At 40.7% G+C, this 22,695-nt stretch overlaps 2 protein-coding genes across 31 annotated transcripts in view; one reads left to right on the forward strand and one right to left on the reverse strand.

Moving 5' to 3' along the window:
• Positions 1–18,994, forward strand: part of ABI2 (abl interactor 2) — a 112,771-nt gene extending 93,777 nt beyond the window's left edge. For 13 of the 26 annotated variants that reach the window (XM_030802827.1, XM_030802831.1, XM_030802838.1 and 10 more), the window contains 2 exons: positions 6,924–7,016; positions 16,776–18,994. In XM_030802827.1, coding sequence (XP_030658687.1) covers positions 6,924–7,016; positions 16,776–16,942 — 260 coding nt within the window. In that variant the 3' untranslated portion in view covers positions 16,943–18,994. Of the gene's footprint in view, positions 1–6,923; positions 11,887–16,775 lie in introns of those variants that run through there. The other 13 variants (XM_030802830.1, XM_030802837.1, XM_030802841.1 and 10 more) reach the window with 1 other exon arrangement.
• RAPH1 (Ras association (RalGDS/AF-6) and pleckstrin homology domains 1) overlaps positions 13,496–22,695 on the reverse strand; it is a 107,810-nt gene continuing 98,610 nt past the window's right edge. For 4 of the 5 annotated variants that reach the window (XM_030802825.1, XM_030802824.1, XM_030802822.1 and 1 more), the window contains one exon: positions 13,496–21,084. In XM_030802825.1, the coding sequence (XP_030658685.1) occupies positions 19,105–21,084 (1,980 nt within the window). In that variant the 3' untranslated portion in view covers positions 13,496–19,104. The other variant, XM_030802826.1, reaches the window with a different exon arrangement.

Raw genomic sequence — 22,695 nt, forward strand, 5'->3', positions numbered from 1 at the left:
CCCAGCTAATTTTTTTGTATTTTTAGTAGAGACGGGGTTTCACCGTGTTAGCCAGGATGGTCTTGATCTCCTGACCTTGTGATCCGCCCACCTCGGCCTCCCAAAGTGCTGGGATTACAGGTGTGAGCCACCGCACCTGGCCGACAGTCCCTTATCTGGTTCATCTTCATACCTCTAAAAGTCAGCATGGATGCTCTATTAATGATTGGTAAAAAATGAATAGTGCCATTAATTCTTTCTGGGGGATTCCTAGAAAGCTTCTCAGAGAACATGGCATTTGTGGTGCCTTGAATGATGAATAGGAGTTTCTCAGGCAGAGAAGAGAGAAAGGAAGGGCCTTCGAAGCTGAGGGAATCACTTGAGTGAGAGGGCATGGCTATTTGGGGCAGAGCAGTGTCCAGTGCATGAGGGTGGGGGTGGGTTGTAGGGAGAGAGGGTGATTTGAGCACGCAAAGGGAATGAATTGTAATTAGGTGGTGGGTGGCTAAAAATGACAATGCCAAGGTGTTGGATTAAAAAAAAAAAATCTGTTAGTAGAGGGAAATTATGGAGGATTTTTAAAAAGGTTAATGATAATATCTCATCTACTTATGTAACTTTTTTTGGAGATACCTGATAATAGTGTAGAGTGCATTGGAGAGGAAAAGTAGGAGTTGTAAAGACCATTTTGGATAAACTTTGAAGCAAGGGATGAGGGCCTCAACTGAGGTAGTGGTGCTGAAAACATTGTTCACATAAATAAGCAGATACAAATAGAAGGATTTTTCAAGTGGCATTGTCATTCCACTTTTCAAAGTTATTTGCCAAAAATCAAATAATCTATCTTCAAAAATCATGTTTGATGATGTATCATCAAAGTCTTTCTTAAATTTTGTTGAAAGCAAAGGAATAAGAACCACCTGATTTGCAAACGGATTGAGTTACTTGGTGGAGTAATTCTTTTAATATGAACACCATTATTTTGAATGGTCCCTTTGGCACCCAGTGTTTCGTACTTTAAGACAGTGCACCACTGTACTTTTTTTAAGTAGAAGGACAAAAAAGATATAAAAACTTGGATGACTGCTTGACTGAAGGTATGATCTCAAGCAGATCAATTTTAGGAAGCAGTACTTAAGATTAGAAAATCTAGAAAGAGGCCGGGCATGGTGGCTCACGCCTGTAATCCCAGCACTTTGGGAGGCCAAGGCCGGCAGATCACAAGGTCCAGAGATCAAGACCATCCAGCCAACATGGTGAAACACCGCCTCTACTACAAGTATAAAAATTAGCTGGGTGTGGTGGTGCACGCCTGTAGTCCCAGCTACTCGGGAGGCTGAGGCAGGAGAATCACTTGAACCCAGGTGGTGGAACTTGCAGTGAGCCGAGATCATTTGTCACGGCACTCCAGCCTGGCAACAGAGTGAGACTGTCTCAAAAAAAGAAAATCTAGAAAGAGAGCCAGTTGCATGTGGTGGCTCATACCTGTAATCCCAGCACTTTAAGAGGCTGAGGCCGGTGGATTGCTTGAGACCAGGAGTTCGAGACCAGCCTGGGCAACATGGCGATACCCCTGTCTCTACAAAAAATTAGAAAACTTAGCCAGACATGGTGGTGCATGCCTGTAGTTCCAGCTACTCCGGAGGCTGAGGTGGGAGCATTACCTGAGCCCAGGAGTTTGAAGGCTGCAGTGAGCTGCAATTACACCATTGCCTGGGCGACAGTAAGACCCTGTCTCAATAAAAAGAAAAAAAATCTCGAGAGTCTCTGTAAACTATCTGCTACCCACACTGCTTAGAAAATCTCAGGTACCCTGAGTGATAAATGTAATCAATTTTAAAGATGGGTGCACTAACTAGGGCAGTGACCATGATGATGGAGAGAAGTCGAGTGTTGGTATTTGGGATTTAGAAGGTGGAATTAATAGGACTTGGGGATGTGGGGGAAGGTGACTGAGGGGAAGGCAAAGATGACTCCTAGTTTCCTGGCTCCACATAAGCATAGTAATCAGAGAACTGGGAGAAGACACTGTCATGGAAGCCATGGAGGAAAATGTCAGGAAGCAGGCAGAGGTAATCATCATTGCCAAACACTACAGGAACATTAGGCAAAGAACTGAGAAGAGTCTCAAAAGTAGAAGGCCAGTTTTTTTCAAGTGAATAGTTTCATTAGAGTGGTAGGGGCAGAAGGAATATGGCTGTATTAGTTAAGCAGCATTAGTTTCATTGAAACAGCATCTCCAGTGGGTTCTAAAACATTTCTTAGAATACATTAAGTGGTTTAACCAACTCTTCATTGATAGTGTCCAGGTTAACTTTGCTCTACCTCAGGACAGGTTATAACATAAATTCCAAAGTATGTTAAATGTTTTGCTGGCTTAGGATGAACTTTTTATTTTCCATATAAATAAAATGATGTCAACTCACAATATGTAATTTAATACAAACAGTATATTGAAATGGATAATCTTACTAGCATTTTGATTTTTCCAGTGGCTTGCTAGTTTAGGGTACTTAATTGTTAGGTTGTGGTTGCTAATACCCTACAATATTTGGTGGTCAGTCTTTTTAGTTCAGATCAGTCACTGTAACATGCTCCTTTTGGACCTTTTTGTTTTACATTGTTATTTTAGTATTACCTTAATTTTTTCTCCAATATGTATTTAAGTTACATTTATTACTGACTCTGTAACTGAATAATATAGAATATAGATGTATTTAGAAGTATCCAAAAAGCTAGGCCTTGTGTTGGACACTAGGGATACACAGAGATGAGTAAGTGATGGGCCCTTACCTCCAGGAGTTTATAGTGTAGAGAGTTTTATGTTTAGATTGCTCCTCTTTGTTTCAATTTACTTATTTTAGGAGAGAGAAGATCATCTGGGTCCTTTTTTTTTTGAGACGGAGTCTCGCTCTGTCGCCCAGGCTGGAGTGCAGTGGTGCGATCTCGGCTCACTGCAACCTCCGCCTCCCAGGTTCATGCCATTCTCCTGCCTCAGCCTCCTGAGTAGCTGGGACTACAGGCGCCCACCACCACGCCTGCTAAATTTTGCATTTTTAGTAGAGGCGGGGTTTCACCATATTGGCCAGGCTGGTCTCTAACCTCACCTTGTGATCCGCCCACCTCGGCCTTCCAAAGTGCTGGGATTACAGGCGTGAGCCACCGCGCCCGGCCCAATCTGGGTCCTTTTCTGATGGCATGGTACCATTATTCTTTGCTTATCTTTAACTCTGCAGCATACTTCATATAAAATTATAGGATTAAAATTAAAAAGAGAAACATTTAAGCTGAGAAGTTTTCTTCAGTTTTACAGACCTTCATAAAATATTCTAGAATGTCTTCAATTGAAATGCTAAATATGAACAATGTACTTTGAAATTTAGAATGTATTTTTACTTTAGCAGAAACATTTAGAAAAACAATGTAAGTCCTTTTCTGTTTCAATCATAACTGCACAAAAACCAGATGTCTAGCATTTTAAGTTTTTTCTTACATGTGCTTTATCAGTTCCCCATATGATTTTGATACTATGTGTGATATACATGCATAATTGGAAAAAGTGACTTTCTTCCCTATTGCCAAAACCAATTTTCCAGACTAAATAAAATCTAGACAGATTTTACATTTCTCAACATCAGTATTTTGAATATTGATGAAAACACAGTAAGATACTTTATTACACTGCTTTAGAGTTACTTTGATAAAAGTTTGTTGCACTAAATCAAGAGTATTTTCCTTTTTGATGAATGGCTTTACAGTAAAGAATTAGATGAAGTAAACTACTGGTGTATATCTTTCCCTGGAGTGAAAATGAATATTCATTTAAAAATTACTTATATTTTTTAGAGACAGGGTCTTGTTCTGTCACCTGGGCTGGAGTGCAGTGGTACGTTTGCTGCTCACTGCAGCCTCAACCTCCTGGGCTCAAGCGATCCTCCCGCCTCAGCCTCCCGAGTAGCTGGGACCACAGACGTGTACCACCATGCCTGGCTAATTTATTGTTTTTATTTTTTTAGAGACAGGGTTTTGTTATGTTTCCAGACTAATCTTGAACTCATGGCCTCAAGTGATTCTCCTGCCTCGGCCTCCCAAAGTTCTGGGATTATAGGTGTGAGCCACAGTGCTCAGCCAGAAAATGAATATTCTTAACAGCATATTTCTGATTTTTGAAAAAGTTAATTTTAAAATAGTGAATACTAATTTTGGCAAAAGAAAAAAAAATGAACAGTTGTTAAAACTCTCAGCCCTATACCATTACAAACAGAGTCTCTGGAATCATGTTTAGTGTAAATTCTATCTAATCTAGTTTCTACTTTTGATTTGTTTTGAGATAGAGTCTCACGCTGTTACCCAGGCTAGAGTGCAGTGGGAAAATCATGGCTTATTTCAGCCTCAACTTTGTTGAGCTCAGGTGATTCTCCCAAGTAGCTGGGACCACAGGCACATGCTACCATGCCAGGCTAATTTTTTTTTTTCTTTGTATTTTTTTTTTTGTAGAGATGGGGTTTTGCCATGTTGCTTAGGCTGGCAATTTCTACATTTTAAAGAATAAAATGAATGTACATAGAGCTTACTAACTTTCCACTTCTAAGCATCTCTGTTACAACAGGCTTCATATTCTCTTCTGAATTACTTTTCATGGGTTTGCATTTCTTTTTCTTTCTCTTATTTTTCTTTTTTGAGACAAGAGTCTCGCTCTGTCACCAAGGCTGGAGGGAAGTGTTGTGATCTCAGCTCACTCAAGCGATTCTCCTGCCTCAGCCTCCCGAGTAGCTGGGATTACAGGCGCCCACCACCACGCTCAGCTAATTTTTGTATTTTTAGTAGAGACGGGTTTTCACCATGTTGGCCAGGCTGGTCTCAAACTTCTGATGTCAGCAATCTGCCTGCTTTGTCCTCCCAAAGTGTTGGGATTACAGGCGTGAGCCACTGTGCCCAGCCAAGGGTTTGCATTTTTTTTTTTTTTTTTTTGAGATGGAGTTTCGCTCTGTCACCCAGGCTGGAGTACAGTGGCGTGATCTGGCGTGATCACTGCAAGCTCCGCCTCCTGGGTTCACACCATTCTCCCACCTTAGCCTCCCGAGTAGCTGGGACTACAGGCGCCCACCACCACACCCTGCTGATTTTTTTTGCATTTGTAGTTGGGACCGGGTTTCACCATGTTAGCCAGGATGGTCTCGATCTCCTGACCTTGTGATCCACCTGCCTCGGCCTACCAAAGTGCTGGGATTACAGGTGTGAGCCACCGCACCTGGCTGGATTTGCATTTCTTTAAGCATCAGGAAAGTTGTCTTTCCTTTAAAAAACACTAGAAAATATTAGGTTGAATAGAAATGCTAAATATTCTAAATTGTATTTTGTTTTTTTTTTTATTTTCTTATATTTAAATTTGTATGCCATTTAACTACATTTGATTGTGTTCAGGCATTTGGTTATATATTGAGAAATGCACACTGATCTCTTCCTAGCAAGGATCTTCTAAAGTATTTTCTGACCAGGTGCAGGTGGCTCACGCCTGTAATCCCAGCACTTTGGGAGGCCAAGGCAAGTGGATCACCGGAGGTCAGGAGTTCAAGACCAGCTTGGCCAACATGGCAAAACCCTGTCTCTACTAAAAATACAAAAATTAGCTGGGCATGGTGGTGGGCGCCTGTAATCCCAGCACTTGGGAGGCTGAGGCAGGAGAATCGCTGGAACCTGGGACGTGGAGGTTGCAGTGAACCGAGATAGTGCCACTGCACTCCAGCCTGGGCGATAAGAGTGAGACTGTCTCAAAAAAAAAAAAAAAAAAAAAAAAAAAATTCTGGTGTTCCTACAGTATCACTATAATGGAAAATATTCACAATTTAAGGAAGCTATTTAATTTTTATTAAAACAGGCCAGAAACAAATTTTCTTTAGGGCACATTACATTATATCAAAAGTCCCTGTTGTAGTTTGCTTCTTATTTATTTATGTGAGGCACAAGGTTGCATGAGAAACTAACAAAGACGGTGTATTTGTCTTGGAACAGTGGATTTGTCTTGGAACGGTGTATTTGTCTTGGAACAGGTGGAGATTTCATTGAGTGGCATAAAAAAGGTATAGGAGATGAAGAGGTTGGAGCAAAGGATAACTCTTCAAGTGGATTTGAGCAAGTTACAGGGCATCCAAGTATAACTAAACTGTTGAAGTTGATATAATACTTGGGAACCAGAGATTATCTGGTTGAAATAAGATAACAGTTGAAATAACCACTGAGATAGTGGCTGAAAGAGCCAAGTTACCAAGTGATTTAAGCAATGAAAATCACAGGAGGGCTTATAGGTATCTGATTTTCTTGGCACTTTTAGTCTGTTATTATAGTCATATTAAATTGGTGACATAGTACAGCGTATGTTTTGAAAAAATATATGTAGCGGACTCCCATCATTCATATATTTAACTTGGGGAAATCCAACCACCATTCTACTTAGTGAAGAGGCATAGGCTCCAGAGAGAGTGAGAAAGGAGACAGAAATCTGCTGTTCCATTAGTCTGTCTGGTTTCTCACTTGACTCTCATAGTGTATCTCATTGCCCTAGTATAATTCTAAGGTAAAGAAAAGCTTTTTTAAAAAAAAAAAAACACAATATGGTATCTCAACACAAACTCAAATGAAGAAACAGCCATCTTTCTTGATTCTAGGATTGTGTACCTCTTCAATGAGGTACTTCCCTGTAGGCTCTTGAAAGGTAACAAAAGCACATTTGATTAAATGTGCTTTTTCCCCATTTGTACTCAATTTCATTGTATATGACTGGGTATTACTTAGAAAAAAAACATGTAAGTTTTGGTTGGTGTTTAGAAAGTCACCGTGTTTGGGTGCTACAGGATTTGGGAACAGATAGCTATTCACCGGCTTGGTTCTGTCTTTCTAGGAATATTACTGTCTTTCACATCCTGTTTTGTTTTCTTCTCTCCTAGTTGTGGCAATTTATGACTATACAAAAGACAAGGAAGATGAGCTGTCCTTTCAGGAAGGAGCCATTATTTATGTCATCAAGAAGAATGATGATGGTTGGTATGAGGGAGTTATGAATGGAGTGACTGGGCTTTTTCCTGGGAATTATGTTGAGTCTATCATGCATTATTCTGAGTAAAGCTCAGCAGGGCTGTGCTTGCCTCACAGGAATAGTCAGGTCTTCCCAGATTATCTGAAGGCCCTGGGGATTCCACTCCAGTAAAGTAGAATGAAGGATACAAATGATAAAAATTACACTTTTTTTTTTGGTTTATTCCCCAGTATTAAAAACAAAGCAAGCTGAGTCTGAACAAATGGATCTTTCTGCCATCATTTGTACAATGCTGAGCTGTCTGGATTGAAATAAAATGACCATTTTTATATATGTCAAAGGTATAACAGCATAACTGTGTAGCCAAAACAAAATCAGATTAAGACTCATTCAGAAAAATCTGGGATCTTTCTCAGGAATACTGTATACCCTTGGGATTTCTCCTCCTGCAGAATCTGTGGCATTGGATGTTCTTCATTGCCTGTGCTAAGGGGTTAACCTCATGGCCCAGTGGGTACCCTAGCCCCTCCTTTTCTTCCACTTGTATGAAGAGGAGGGAACCAACATTTAAATACCACACTTAACCATTTTTACAATTATTTCAGATGGCTTTTTTTCCTCTGTAACACTGTAAATTCTGCATTCTCTCAGCACTTGAGTGCACCACACGAGTGAATGCTGAACTCACTTGCATCCCTTCATGTTTCTGTTTGTGGATTATAAGGATGATGAAATGTGAAAGTCTCCCAACACTCTGAGGGTGGTGAACGACTGCCACCCGTTTGATTGTAATGTGCTGCTGTATGAGACTGCATTGTTGCTAATGGCCAGTGTACCCAGATGTGAAGTGTGGTAGGCTGGTTCATCTGTGGAGGTGGGTGTGTGAAGCTAGACATGAAGGTCCCTAAGGTTCTGAAGAGACTTGAACTGTGGAAATGCTCTTAGCAGGCATCCCGAACCCCTGCCTTCGGTGCTGTTTTGAGTAGTAGGATCTTGGAGTTCAGACCAATTATGACTATCATTTCTTTCACTATCTAGAAAAATGCTATTCTACTTTGGAAGAGAATAGTAGTTATTTTCAAGTCTCCTGACAGTCACTGGGAGTAAAAGGTTTGCTAATGTGCTCTCTGGACGTTATTAATGGCCAGTATTAGTTGCTGCTGTATCATTGACTCGTTTAGCTGTAGAAAGGGTAATACTCTCCTGATTTTGTATGATTGGACTCTTAAGTAGCTGCTGTTAGTCAGAATTAAAACCCATCTCAGACTAAGAATATAATGAATAAGATTAATAGGCCAAAATATGTATCTAATCACATTGACAAAAATATAACTTTGACACAATAAAACACATTTCCCCCATCTGTACAATAAATACAGCTTCAAATTCAATGGAGTCTGTAGGGCACATGACTTTAATCATCACTACTGTAGTCAGTATAAGAAATATTGAAAAAATTCCAGGAGGGCTTATCTCTTTGTGGGTGGTCACTGCGATGGTGGGCCAGCTCCTGTTCAGGTCCAGAGCTGCTAACGTGGGTTCTACTCAGTCCCAGTGACTTGGCCAGAATGGAGCTTTGCCAGGTAACTGCCCTGTGCTAGGTGAAAGGGGAAAAGCAATAGCTGGATATATTTCAAATGAGGTCTTGAACAAGTTCAGAAAGAGGAACTTGATTGAAAAGTGAACAAGTGTAGTAGTGTGTGAGAAAATTCAGATGGTGTCGGATGCAGAAGTTAATATTCCACTTATGTTATCTTAGCATAAAAAATCATAAGCATTTAACTGAGACCCCGCTATAGAGTTTCCTTATCAAGACTTTTTGGTTTTAAAGTTGTTTTTAATGCATTGCAAGTTACAATAGCTATTTTGCTTTTAGATTTTTTCCCAGCACTTTGTATTTATTAGCTTTCATTAACTTGCCTCCAGTATACATTCCACTTCGTGCTTTTCTTAGGTCATTTCTACATCCCTTATTCCTTGTTTTCCTGCAGTGTAATGGCCCTGAATGTCCTCTGAGCCTTTAGCTCCATTATGGACCCAAACTAGACTATACTTGGATAAGTTAAGCTCTTCTTAGTGTACTGGTCTATAATTAGAAAAACTGTTTTGAAATTATATGTTCCCATTATTTATTTAAACAGCTTTTTGCTGAGATTAATGAGGCAGAGGGTATTTTGAAATCCAATAAATAGTTCCCACAGGCTGGGTGTGGTGGCTCACGCCTGTAATCCCAGCAGGGGAGGCCCAGGTGGGTGGATCATGAGGTCAATAAATTGAGACCATCCTGGCCAACATGGTGAAACCCTGTCTTTAATAAAAATACAAAAATTAGCTGGGCGTGGTGATGCACACCTGTAGTCCCAGCTACTCGGGAGGCTGAGGCAGGAGAATCGCTTGAACCTGGGAGGTGGAGGTTGCAGTGAGCTGAGATTGTGCCACTGCACTCCAGCCTGGTGACAGAGCAAGACTCCATCCAAAAAAAAAAAAAAAAGTTCCCACAGCTCACCACTACAGAAGCAGAGAAGACAACTATGCAGAAAACAGAGTTGGTGGTGGTCAGCAGGAATGCAGCTGGTCTGTTGGACCCCTACTGGATGGGGGGGGTGCAGAAGACACTGCTGAAGTCCTTTATACTGAAGACCTGCGGTTGGGAGCAGGGGGAGTCCATGGGTGTGCTGATTTTTTTCCCCTGTTTAGTACTAATGTGTGTGTGATCTTTCTTTTACAAACAATACCTTTTGGGTTTTCTGCATATTTTAAAATTTTTGTACAGTTTTGAATTCTATAGATTGTCTTGGAAGGATACTGTGTGATGGGCCAGGCGCACAGTAATTGGAGACTTTTAATGTAATATTTCATAGATTGCATGCTATTAATTGTGAGGGTAGTATTTTTTGTTTTATTGTAAGTTTCCCTCTTCTTTTATAAATTAAAAGATGGTTGGTATTAGGAATTTCAAATGATTGCAGAAAATCTTACATGCTGTGTACTATTAATAACAAAGACGATCCAAGTCCAAAATCTGACCAATAAAGCAACCATTTTATCAGGATAGAGGGATTCTAATGGGAGAGGGGATTCTTCCCTCCTGAAGTTTGTGTCCAATCCCCTTAAAAAAAAAATGAATAGTTGTCTTTTGTCATATTAATACTCGAAAGTCCATGGTGATATTAATGAAAGTACACTTTATTGTTGCCTTTGACCTTATGGCCAAGGCAATAAATCAGAAACAAAAATAGTGCCAATGTGTCAAAATCTACATCTGAGAGATTCAGCCTCCTGTTTGGAATAAATATGAATCTTCTAAGCGATCTTGTTTAATATTTTCCATCATTTAGCTACTTCCTATCTCCCTCAGAGGTGCCTGCTGTTCCCATTTTAGAGTTGACAGTGGTAATTTTGACAGTGCTAATTTTGCTATGTTCCTAAAAGTTACTGGGTGAGACATTTTCATCCCCTCCTTTTTCCTACTGCTGGTGTTTATTATCCAGCTAGAGAATATTTTATGCATCTTTACCGTGATGTCTGGACTGTACCTGCGCTCCTTGGCAGTTTATGTTGAAGATAAGATTTTTCTCTTTGGGAGAGGCATCAAAATGATGGTAGTTTGCTTTTATCTTTTTATGTTCATTTTCTTTTAGTAGGTGACCTTTCTGCATTAAGAACTGTTTTTATCTTTTACTACCATTTCTCCTTTGTGGAGAGAGCATGACATGTCCTGAAGGTCACCTTTGCCTTTGAAAAAGGTTTGATGGAGGAATTCACAGGTGACTGACAAGTCTTTGAAAAGAATGGGATCTGTTCACTTCTGGTCTTTTTGGCCGGGAACAGGAGTTGGTGTTAAGGTGGTAATTTCCCCCATATGATTTAGAATCACTGAATTTGAGCTAGATGAGATTTTTAAAATTTCTGGTTGTCTCATAGTCTATAGACTGATGTGAGTTTTCTTCATATGAACAGCTAGTTAATAACAGCAGTTCTCACTCAGTGCTCAGTACTTAATTTTCCACTGCACCACAACTGTCTTAACTAAATGTGCTGTATTTTTCTTTAAAAGTTATTTGGTGTTTTCAGGAATATACTTGAAAAGACATGCCATGTTTTGGTAAATACCATCAGAGTTGTGTAAAGGCGTGTACTAATTGCAACCTTAATTCGTGGAAATAATCTTCATCTACCCCTCCTAAAACTACACTCAGTATAAACACTTTCCCATAAGGTGTGTGCAGTAAATATGTTATATTAATTCAACACTGGCAGGAGAAAAGCACAGCAGCCTTATTGGAGAGAGCCTTATAAAAGTGATTAAATGGAGGCATTGAGCTCATTACCTTTAAGTTTACTTTGTGCTGACCTTTGTTCCTGTTTTGAGAATCTCATATAATTCTTAAAAAAAAAAAATTACAACGAAATGACGGGGCCTAGCTGTGTATAAATGATTCTTGCTGAATATCTGAAGGTTTTTTGTAAAAAAAAAAAAAAAAAAAAAAAAGAAAAACCAACAAAAAAAGCTTATTTTCACATTAAAATGAAACCTCTTTTGCAACTCAAGAATTCTATGGAAAAGCAGTTTTTATCGTATTTTGTGTCCATGCACCATTTTTCTTAAAATGGCTTACAAAAAAGAATGTAAACAATTTGTGATCTGGCCAGTTGTACTTTTAGCTCCCAGAGGGAGAGTTGGTGTATTATTGAGTTGAGTAAAAACCATCCAGGGGAACTTGAGGGAGCAGTCTATTGCCAGTAATGTTCCTTGTGTGCCATTAAACCACCTCCAGATGAGTGGAGGGACATCACTTTTTAATTTTTTAATTGTATTTGGAATTGTTGCCGTGTACTAAGAACTTGACCTAAATAAAATCCCACAAAGTATATTCAGGTGTCTTGTTAACTAAGTTGTTTATATAAATAACCTCTTTTTCTAAGGTTGTATCTGAGTTTTACGTGTTAGGGATAATCCGACTTTTCTGTTGCTCTAAACCAGGGAGCTGCCTTTTATTACTGAAGTCTTTTTAAATTTTCAAAGATTTAAAATGTTGAGCTTTAAATTTGACCTCAAGTTTCTTCCCTCAAGACAGCTGTTCTAATTAAGAACTTTCTAATCCTGTTTTTGCTCCACTCGCACCTGGGGTTTTCTTACCACTTTTCTCCAAATCTAATTCTGTTAATGTAGTTTTAAACACTGAAGATGGATGTTGACTGACTAAAAAATATTGCAGGTTCGTCAGAAGTGAATCTAAAAGACAAACCACTAACTAGCCTGTGCTTTGTTGCTAATGAGAGCCTAGATTATAAATTTTCTAATGATGTATCTGAGGGTAGCAAGTTTGTCTTCACAATACCCAAAATAATGTTTCAGCTTTTCTCACTTTTCAAGCCCCTCCTATTTCTTCTGTACCTTTATTATTTTGGTATCATTAGGCAAGGTGAAGAATAATGTAGGAAACTGAAATACCCAGCTAAAACATTTATGGGTTTCTCGTATTTGTGAATAGGATTTTAGGAGTCAGAGCAGTCTTGTCTCAAAGATAGATAGTATCCAATCTTTTGTTAATGATCCTATTGCTTGACTCTTTTGGGTTACTTTGGAATTAACACATTTGGTTGAACGGCTTTGTGGATCTGGGGCATATGCCATGCGTTCTGTTTTCCTGTCAGCCTGTGTACACTGCTGCTTCTGAAGGCCTAAGTACAGGTGCAGTTTCCACAGTCACGTATGATTGACAGATGGTGAACGAAAGGGGAAGGCTTCCACTTTTTTCGCCCTAGTTTGGTACATAAAGTGATTGCAAACACATTATACATTTATACATACCTTCACAGGGCAGTCCAACACGTAATTGTGACTCCAAAGATTTGAAACAAAAGGCATTCCTTTTTGTATTAGTTTGTACTCAGTTCTTTTTGTTTAAAGAAGACAAATCTTTTTTACTGTTATTTTTTTTTTGAGATGATGATGGAGTCTTGCTGTGTTGCCCAGGCTGGAGTGCAGTGGCGCGATTTCAGCTCACTGCAAGCTCCACCTCCTGGGTTCATGCCATTCTCCTGCCTCAGCCTCCTGAGTAGCTGGGACTACAGGCGCCCGCCACCACGCCTGGCTAATTTTTTTTTGTACTTCTTTTAGTAGAGATGATGGGGTTTCACCGTGTTAGCCGGGATGGTCTCGATCTCCTGACCTCGTGATCCGCCTGCCTTGGCCTCCCAAAGTGCTGGGATTACAGGCGTGAGCTACCACACCCAGCCGAGAAGAAAAATCTTTCTTTAAAAGCTGTTGTCACTTAATCACCAATGTATTTAATTGCCAAATTTCCCTAGGTGGTATAAACTACTCTTAAAAGTTAACAAATTGAACATATCAAACTAGTTTATTTACCACACTTAATTAATTTCTTCTGTGTATGGCCTATGTTTTGGGTACCCTGACATGAAACGCAAAACCAGGTTCTTAATGGTGCCGATCCACAAACACTCAAAGTCCCCATGTTTAAATGAAATCTATGAATTTTTTTATTAAGGATTTGATAAGCTGACATAATGAAAACATGTAACTGAAAAACATTTACACTGACTGTACGACTAGTGTGCTAAGCCATCACAATAGTTTACTGACATAACTGGCAAGAGTAACTTGGAAAATAACTTAATCCAGCAGAACAAAAACATCCTCAGTAGTACTGAATATATCTCTCTCATATATATATCTATATATCTATATCTATATCTATATCTATATATATATATATATATAGCTTTGCACAATCGGAGCAAGGCACATAATGAAATGAGCATACATTTATGCAGAAGAAAATAATAGCAACAAAGCTGCAAGAAAAATTGTAACTTCATCTTCACTGAGCTGTGCATAATCCTTTGAATAATAATGTCTTCTACCTGGTACATCATTATAATGAAGTTCCTTGTCTTTTTCATGCTTTAAAAAAGTATATTTCTACATTGTATCTACTTATGGCAAAGCTCCCACAGCCTACAAGTTAGTGTGAGCCTTGACTCTGTTTTTTAAAGAACTGAGGGAGGGAGCAATCCCAGTTAAATATAATGTGCAATTCTCCTTTAACAGTAAACAATGTTTTTACAACACTTAGCACAAGCTAATTTTATCTTAAATGTACATCTCTGTAAGAGTTCACTAGTGGCTGATAGTAAAATGAAGCAAAATTATTTGAAACATTCCAGTTAATGCTTATTTTCTAGAAGGGGTTATTTTACAAGTAGCAAAAAAAAATGTAGGAGGTGGGGAAATATGAAAAATGGCAGTTTTTGGTATTAGGTCACAATAAATTTAACGAATGGACAGTTTGCAAAATATAAGGGTTTCTCCCCCTTTAGTGCTGCAGACAAGTTTTACTGCCTAAGACGTTGAGGCTTCAACAATCATGAGCTTGGTATTAGTAGCTATCCATGATAAACATAATTACTTCTCGACTTAACCATCTATAAAATATGTAGTGTTCACCATCACCCTGACTCAATTCACTTCTCTAAATGTCTTTGGTAGAAAGCAGCCAGACCCCATGTGGGTAGTGATGTCTCTTGTGAGACACTTTCCATTTCTGCCAAAACTAGAAATACTACCTTCCTTTACTTTCATTAGCACCTCAAAGTTTGCTTGCTGGATTTCTTTAAAAATATTCTGCCAAAAGAGTTGAAGGCACTGGGGGTTTACAGCAAGTATTTTCTCTTTAAAATGGTTTATTACTTCAACAAGCAAAGAGCAAACCAACTGGAGAAATGTATGTTTTTTCTTTTTATCAAGTTTTATTCTACAGCTAAATTTCAGATATCTTTTACATATAGACCTTGCAAGGGCACGGTAAGAACTGAGCACTTGTTTTATTTGAGCGATAAAGGTGTTTGAGGGATAAAGGTGTAGAAATTTTCTCTTTGAATTTTAAAAGGAAAGGCTGGGTACAGTGGCTCACGCCTGTAATCCCAGCATTTTGGGAGGCTGAGGCAGGAAGATCACTTGTGACCAGGAGTTTTGAGACCAGCCTGGGCAACACAGTGAGACCCCCATCTCTACCAAAAAAAAACCTTAAAAGATAATAGGTATCTAATTCTTTTATACTTGCATTTCTCTTTGGATCAAATCTCAACTTTGTGAGAGGTCACATATTCCTACAGGGTTAGGAGTACCCTGCATAATTTATACAAATGTAAAGTGTATATTAAAAAAAAAATCAAAGTGAAAGGTACCTGCAATCTAAAGGGTTTTCTTCCCCCAGAAACAGTCACCCTCTTGTCAAGTGTATGACCCAATTATACCTATTTTATGAAAAGCAAGGCATCACATTGATAATCATACAGGATCATATGGGTTTAATTGGTCTAAACTTGAGTGGGATTAAATCAGTTATAATTAGTTAGCTCTGTGGGCATATGAAAAACTTTTGGTAATGTACAAAAATAGGAATGGTTTTTTTACCTGTTTAAAATCACTTTGTAACAAAATTACTTTTAGCTGAGGAACAAAGGTGACAAAGATTTCTGTTGGTGGCTGATAGTCAAAGCAGGCCAATCCACACCATTACCTGAAATATTTTTCAGGCTAATTTATAACTTTATGGATTTCCTCGATACAAGTTTATTAGTTTATTCTCCATATACAAGTTTATTCTCCCAGAATAGCAGCAAATAAAACTTGAATTGGATGTACAGCTCCTAATAACCTTGACGTCAGAGTTGTCACTTGGTTGGAATTATTATGATCCCCCAATTTAAATTTTCTTGATAAACTCAGCATTGTTTTCAGTGACAAGAAAACATACATGGAAAGGGGACCCAAGACAGTTCACCAAGATAGTTCACAGCCCTTTGCAGGATATGCCTTTGGTGGGCGGGAGCACCTAGATTTTAGAGGACTATAAAACACCATGTTTACTTCGTTTGAAATTTTCTGATGAAAATAGTCTTTTGTAACTTAACATTCCACATTCTTTTTCATTTAAAAAGTCCCAGAAATTTAAACTATCCAATTTACAACTAAGGTGGGTATCTGTAAAAACCTTAAGAATAGTTACTCTTCCCAAGAGAGTTACAGCATCTGGGGGGGGTGGGGGGGGGGAAGCATTTGAGCAGTAAAAGTCACGCTGGCAAAATCCAATACAGAATATCTAGTAAACCTTAATTATTTTACTGAGAATAGATTCTGCTGCCCTACAGCATTGGTGCCAAAACTTTAAGCATAGAGTGATTCTATTTTGAAATTATCTATAGTAGAAATTAAGAGTGTCACTAAGCAAGTCACTACCTCTAATAAGCACCTGTTTGCACTGCCCTCAGCAGCAGGATGAGTTAATCCATGCTGTTCACTTTTCAGTACAGCCAAGTCAACTGCACAGACTTGAAGCAGCCAAGCTGGGTGAGAGCTGCAGAGGGCAGTGAAAGAAGGCACAGTACTAGTGTCATCCGGCAGTAGGTGCTTTCCATGAATACACCAGAGAAAAAGAGCTACAGAAATACAGTCTAGGAAAAGCTACATCCCAACAAAAATCCAAATGAAAGAAAACCCACTAGGGAGTAAAACAGAAGTATAAAGTATCACTTTAGTGGTTTTTTAAATTCAGTTCATACATAAGGTTAATACATTTTTAATTAACAGCCATTTCTGTCTGTGGAGGAATGTAAAGGGAAATGGCCTGTTGTCGGACAAGCCACTGGATTGGGGTTAAAATGACAGTCTCCTCCTCTAGCCTTACTCTCTTCCTGGCATCGTTAGTGTTCAAAAGGATGTCTGCTCTTCCAGGAAAACAGACCAGAAGCATCTGTTCAGGACGGCTATCATCAGGATTGATACATGCAAGAAATTCCAAGAAATCCTGTACTGAAAACAACAAAGGCTGTTGTTTTAGGGCTCAAATCATGGGTGAAAAAAGGTTGGGGGGTACATTTTTCCCCCTCAAGGAAAATTGAAGTTGTCTACCTTCTCATAAGAAAATCACCACCACAATAAAACTCAAAACCCAGGGATGAGTACTTTGATAACTGGATTCATATTCTTATTAACTCTAACCCACAAATATGGGTGCCCCTCAAACTATAAAACTGCAGGCAGAAGACTGAGAAATTCATTCATGAATCACAGTAGCGCTTGGCAATCCACTCAAACATTACCAAAATTTCTGTGCATGCTTAAATTAACAATGCAGATGTGTTAAACATCACTTCATAAATATCAAATACAAAACTTGGTGAACAATCTGAAAGCCCTAAAAGTTAATGGTATATATTCTTACTGCTCCATAACCACATGAATATACTGAACAATATTCTGGAGATGTAGCAATGGAGAGGTGCTGTTCATTCTGTTTATGATGCGGTTTTCGTGGAGTGTGGGTTATGCGAGACCTTGAGTATACTGTACTAATTAAGCACTTTTGCTCATTCTAGAATTATTTACCATCTCTTCCCCCACTTTACTGGCATCACTTTTTCCTTGTGGGACAATGTCAACTGATTTCTGCAGTTTGCATTGGTAATCATTAACAATAGGCACAGACTTTCATTACAAGACGTGCTCCCCTTATAAGTGCTGGGATGGCCCATTTTTATTCTCTCGTTTGGGAGCTGCTCTAAAATTGTTTTATTCCTAAGAGTCCAATTTATCATAAGTCGATGAGACAGTACTTATTTCTCTCATGTACCAAGGAAAATTCACAGAAAAAAGCATATAGAAGTATAGTGTGTCGTTAGAGCACTGACTCCATGTTATACCAAACTGCACATGCATAAAACGTAACGCCAGTTACTGGACTTGGACTGTCCCACTCCATCAGAACACCTAGTAACCTGAACTAATCACAACCAGGCTGCAGTCAGCAAGGGCCCTAGTAGCCCCAGTAGCTATAAATGAAATTGTCTTCCCTCTCCATGTAGTCCCATACTTAATGAGTTTTTTGTATTACATATTATAACCCATATATAACCAGATTAATGACACCTGTACAGGGGCCAGTTTTATTCTCTCATCACCCTTCCCTTCTATAGAGCAATGCTCAAAAAATGCATTTTAGAAAATGATTTTGTTTTTCGTAATGATGCCCCATATTGGGGCACAGGATGTGTATATTTCATATACCAATTGTGTACAGATATGTAATAACATCTACCTAAAGCACATATTCTAAGAAAGTAACTGGTGACCCAAAGACATACTGGGACAGAACATTACAGAGATAACTGTGTTGTCCATCCTCTTAAAATCAATCAAAGTGAGGATCATGAAGCCAAGTTGATAAAGCTTCATAAAACAGTACTAAAAAGGAACTATCCAGAATTATAGCACTAATTATCCATGTATTGTAGGCAAAGAGCTTACCTGTCAGCACATCCTAAATGTGGGTGGATCACTGCAGCAGTACTGCAGCTAGAACAGCTGAGTTAATTACGCCATGTATTTACTTTCTCTGCACAACCACATACAGATGATGTCTGTGAACATCTCCCCATCCTGCACTAGTTACCCGTTCTATGAAGCTGAGAGATTTTCCTGATTTAAAGTGCCCCTTTATGTATAGCAATGAAGTGTCAGTCAAGCAATTTTAACTTCAGCCAACTGGGGAAAAACAAACACAAAAGCCTTATAGATACACCAAACATTCTGGTGATTTTTCTCAACCAGAAATAGCACATTCTACATCTATTCCTTAGTTATATAATACACAACATGCACAAATAGGCTACACATGGACAGACACTTATAAATACCTTCTAAATAAGTGATTAGAAGTTTTTGGTCCAATCCACATGATATAGAAATCTTCAGAGACAACACACATCCCCTTCTATGCCTCTTCCACCCAAAATACAGAACACCCATTTTCAGATTAGGAGAGAAAAGGAATAAATAACTCTCAGCTCTCTCTATATACACATACACATACATATATGTATACATATATACACACATACACCGTACAGCTGTGTGTACATGCACGTGTACACACACACATATAGCTGGACACTACCTGAATAACATCATACCAGGAGGCTCTGAACACCTGAATTCACAGATGATTAGGTGAGCTGATTGTAGAAGTGATTACAGATACCATGAAAATGAAGTCCTATGGTGGCTACCAGTCTCTGGAGAGCTTGGTGTTCTGGTCTCTTTTGGGGGGAGCAGGAGGGGGTCCTCTCCGCAACGTTGCATAGCCTGATACAGGACTGCCTCCGTAACCAGCCTTCTGTTGATCAGACAGCAGTTCAGGGGGTGGCGGAGGCAATGCCATATCATCCATAGTGGCTGTTGGTTCTGCTCTGGACATGCGGGAGGAGGACAGCGAGCCGTGCCGAGTGATGGACTTTCGTTGCAGTGTCCTGTTGAGGTCAGCCAGGAATCCAGGCTGGACACTAAGGCTGGATTTGGGAGAGGTGGGCACTTGTGGCACAACTGTGGCCATTGTTGGCTGCTCAGAAATCTCAGCTTGAGTGAGGCGGGTGCTATCATTCCGTTTGGGTCGTGTGGGTGGAGGGGCCTTCTTCACTGACATTTTAGACCATGGTTGTGGCTGAGGATTAACGACTGCCACTTTTGGAGAGGTGTTTCCCGAGAAAACTGCTGGAATCTCAATGGGGGGCAGAGGAAGCTCTGTTTCTGGTGGAGGGGGTGGAAAATCAGAATCAGATGGAGGAGAAGGAAATTCCACCACAGAGTCCTTTCCACGCCCACTCAGAACAGGGGCTTTTGCTGACACACACCCTTGTTGGAGAACTCCAGGAAGATTGACTCCAGAAAGATTGAGTTTTCCAGGCTTGGGGGGTGCTGCAGGAGGTGGTAGGGTCTCCTTGCTGGGAGACCCTGATTCTGCTGGCGGTGTAAACTTGCTGACTAGACTGTCCACCGAGGGTCTCTTGGGCTCGGGGTGCTCTGCACCGCTGCTGGATTTAATGCTGGAGTTGCGCTGTGGGGTTGGGGGTGGTTTCTTTCCCCCAGGGCTGGATGTCTTACTGGTCTTTTTGCCTGGAGATCCACTTTTGTCAGGGGTAGGAGAAGCTGTGGGTGGAGGTGGTGGTGGTGGGGCTGGGACAGGTGATGGGGGTGGAGGAGGAAACACCAGGCTGCTTTCAGGAGGGGGAGGAGGGAAGTCCGGAGAAGGGACTGGGATGGAGCTGGGCTGCCACTTGGGCTTTGCTTTTACTGCAGGAGGGGACTGTGGAGCTACATTTGCTGGGACAGGCTTTAAGGGCTGAGATTCCATGGTGGGGGGAGTTGGAGGGGGTGGAAACTGGCTGGCTATCTGCTTCACGACTGAGGGCACTGGTGACAGTGGAGAGGGAGGGGGTTTTGCACAGAAGCTCTGTTGCTTGGGTAATGTTGGCGGGGGTATTGGAACAGGAGGGGTAGCGGGAGAGGGTGGAATGTGAGAAGCAGGGAAAGCTGGCTGCTTTTTTGCTGGGGGCACTGGAGGAGTAGGTGTGGGTGGTGCAGCTTGAGTCACAACAGGTGCCACAGTCTTGGTGCTGGTTGGTGGGGGGATGGTCACAAGGGGTTTTGGGGGAGCTTGGGGAGGGAGGGGTGCAGGGATAGGAGGAGGTGGGGGGGGTGTTGGGGGAGCCACCTGAGTAATATGCTGAACTTGATGGATCTTCAGTGGAGGAGGTGGGGCACTGAACTGTGGAAGGGATGGGGCACATGGTGCAGGCTTTAGCTGGGCCATGGCAGAGCCTGGGGTTGGGGGTGGAGGAGGGGGAGGGGGTGGTGGAACAACTCCATTCGGGGGTACCAGGATCTGAGGCTTCACTGACTGTGGCTGCATCACTGGGGGTGTTGGCGGCTTAAACAGGGCCCCCGAATGCTGGGACGCATTCTGTAGCCGTGTTATTGTGCTGTACTTGACGAACATTGGGGCTGCTGAGCCTGCAGAAGGTGCAGACTGGCTGGGGAGTGGGGGAGGAGGGGGTGGTGGAGGGGGTGGTGGAGGAGGAGGTGGGGGTGGGGGAGGAGGTAGAGGTGGTGAAGGCTGTGAAGCAGTGTAGGGGGTGACTATCTTAGGTTGCGGAGATAAAGGGGGCACAAGTGAAGTGTAGGGCCGATTCATAGACTCCATTCTGGCCTAAAAGGAGTATAAAAAGGGAGTGGGAGAGAGAAAAACACAACAAACAAAACAGTTACAGAGGTAAGCTTTGATTGTGTAAAACTAAAAAGCAGGGAGTCTGGGACATGCATGAAAAGGATGCAGAAGTTGGTGGTGATCATGAAGATGGACAATGTCAGGAAGGCTAAAATCTGATTCTGTGGGCAAGAAGGAAACAGAAAACTTGTTTTACCCCACAGTAAAACAGCTAGACCACCTAACAATCTAGGAAAAATGTCCGGTTGCAAAAGCTGTTTGAATGGTGACAGGATGCATGACTTCTGACCTTGGCTGTATGACTCTGACACAGCCTGCCCTAAATGGAACCCTCTGTGGCGGTCCTCTGAGCACTGGACTTGCAAGGGGAGATGTGATGGCTCCAGTTCACCTTTCAGTTCATGACTGCATCCACATCAAGCAGATGCTATAATTGGGTTTAGGAGGGCTTCCCGGTGGAATGAGGATGGCTTTTTGATGCTAGTAAGCTGACACAGGAGAGTATGAGAATGTTGAGCAGGCGTGCACAGTCACACAGGAATGAATAAGCTTGACACACACACTCGTGTTCGTGTGAGACAATTGCATCCAACATGCACAGAAGTCCAGCAATGCAGGTAAAGGGGGGACATTCTTTACATTTGTTTTACTGGAAAATACATAAAGAAATGCTTTGTAAACATTACAGCAAAAGACTGTAAAAATATCATACAGAAAAAGCCAGAAGAAATTAAGAGGAAGCTCTGGAAGGCTAGAATAAAGAAAATGTATCAAGAAATGGAAGCTAGCATTTGCCAACAACCAACTCATCTGGGTAGCTGAAATGATCACATCTGGTAGTTTATTTCATGGAGCTAATCATGCATGATGGTGGTTCAGGTACTTTGAAAAGAGGAAAGGAAGGACCCTTGTTTTAAAAACTTTAGGTGCATCTTTTAGGCTCTTTGAACAAACTTTGAAGATCCAAGATAAACCATTTGTTTTCAATTATGAATGACATCGAGAATGCATGGGTTAGTGAACTAGAAGGCTCATTATAGGGCTGAATTCTAATGGCCATCAGGACATTCACATGTTTCTTTTAAAATTACACAAAAAGATTAGTCTGTGAGATTGGGTTACAGGCGTCACCGAGGTTAATGTGTTTCCAGAGAACAACCCCTGACCTTAACTTGACCCTGTCTTGGCTGCTTCAGGGGCGCAGGCCTTAGCTGTGCTGGCCTTCTCATTTGGCACCTGAGACTGAGGTAACAGGAGAAGAAACACAGAGTGATCAAGCCTTAAATCATTACTGCTGACAGCAGGGTTCCTACTCTTCTGAAACTCTGTGCAATGATGGACTTTGCTGCTTAATCACAGAACATTTTGGGTCTGTGATTTTGTTTTCCCTAGGTTCCGTAACTTAAAATGCACACGGATCTCACCATTAGTAATTTGGTAAGGCAAAGGGGTTTTTCTTTAGCCATCTGAATTCTGTAAACCAACTTCTCTAGTACATTTTTAGAGTACTAGCTCCATCCAAATTGATTAAATGGGTGAAGGGAGAGAGAATTATTTCTTAAAAGTTTGAGTCTCTAATAAGGGCGTTAAACT

Source organism: Nomascus leucogenys, chromosome 22a (genome assembly GCF_006542625.1).
Source record: "Nomascus leucogenys isolate Asia chromosome 22a, Asia_NLE_v1, whole genome shotgun sequence".
Lineage (NCBI taxonomy): Eukaryota > Metazoa > Chordata > Mammalia > Primates > Hylobatidae > Nomascus > Nomascus leucogenys.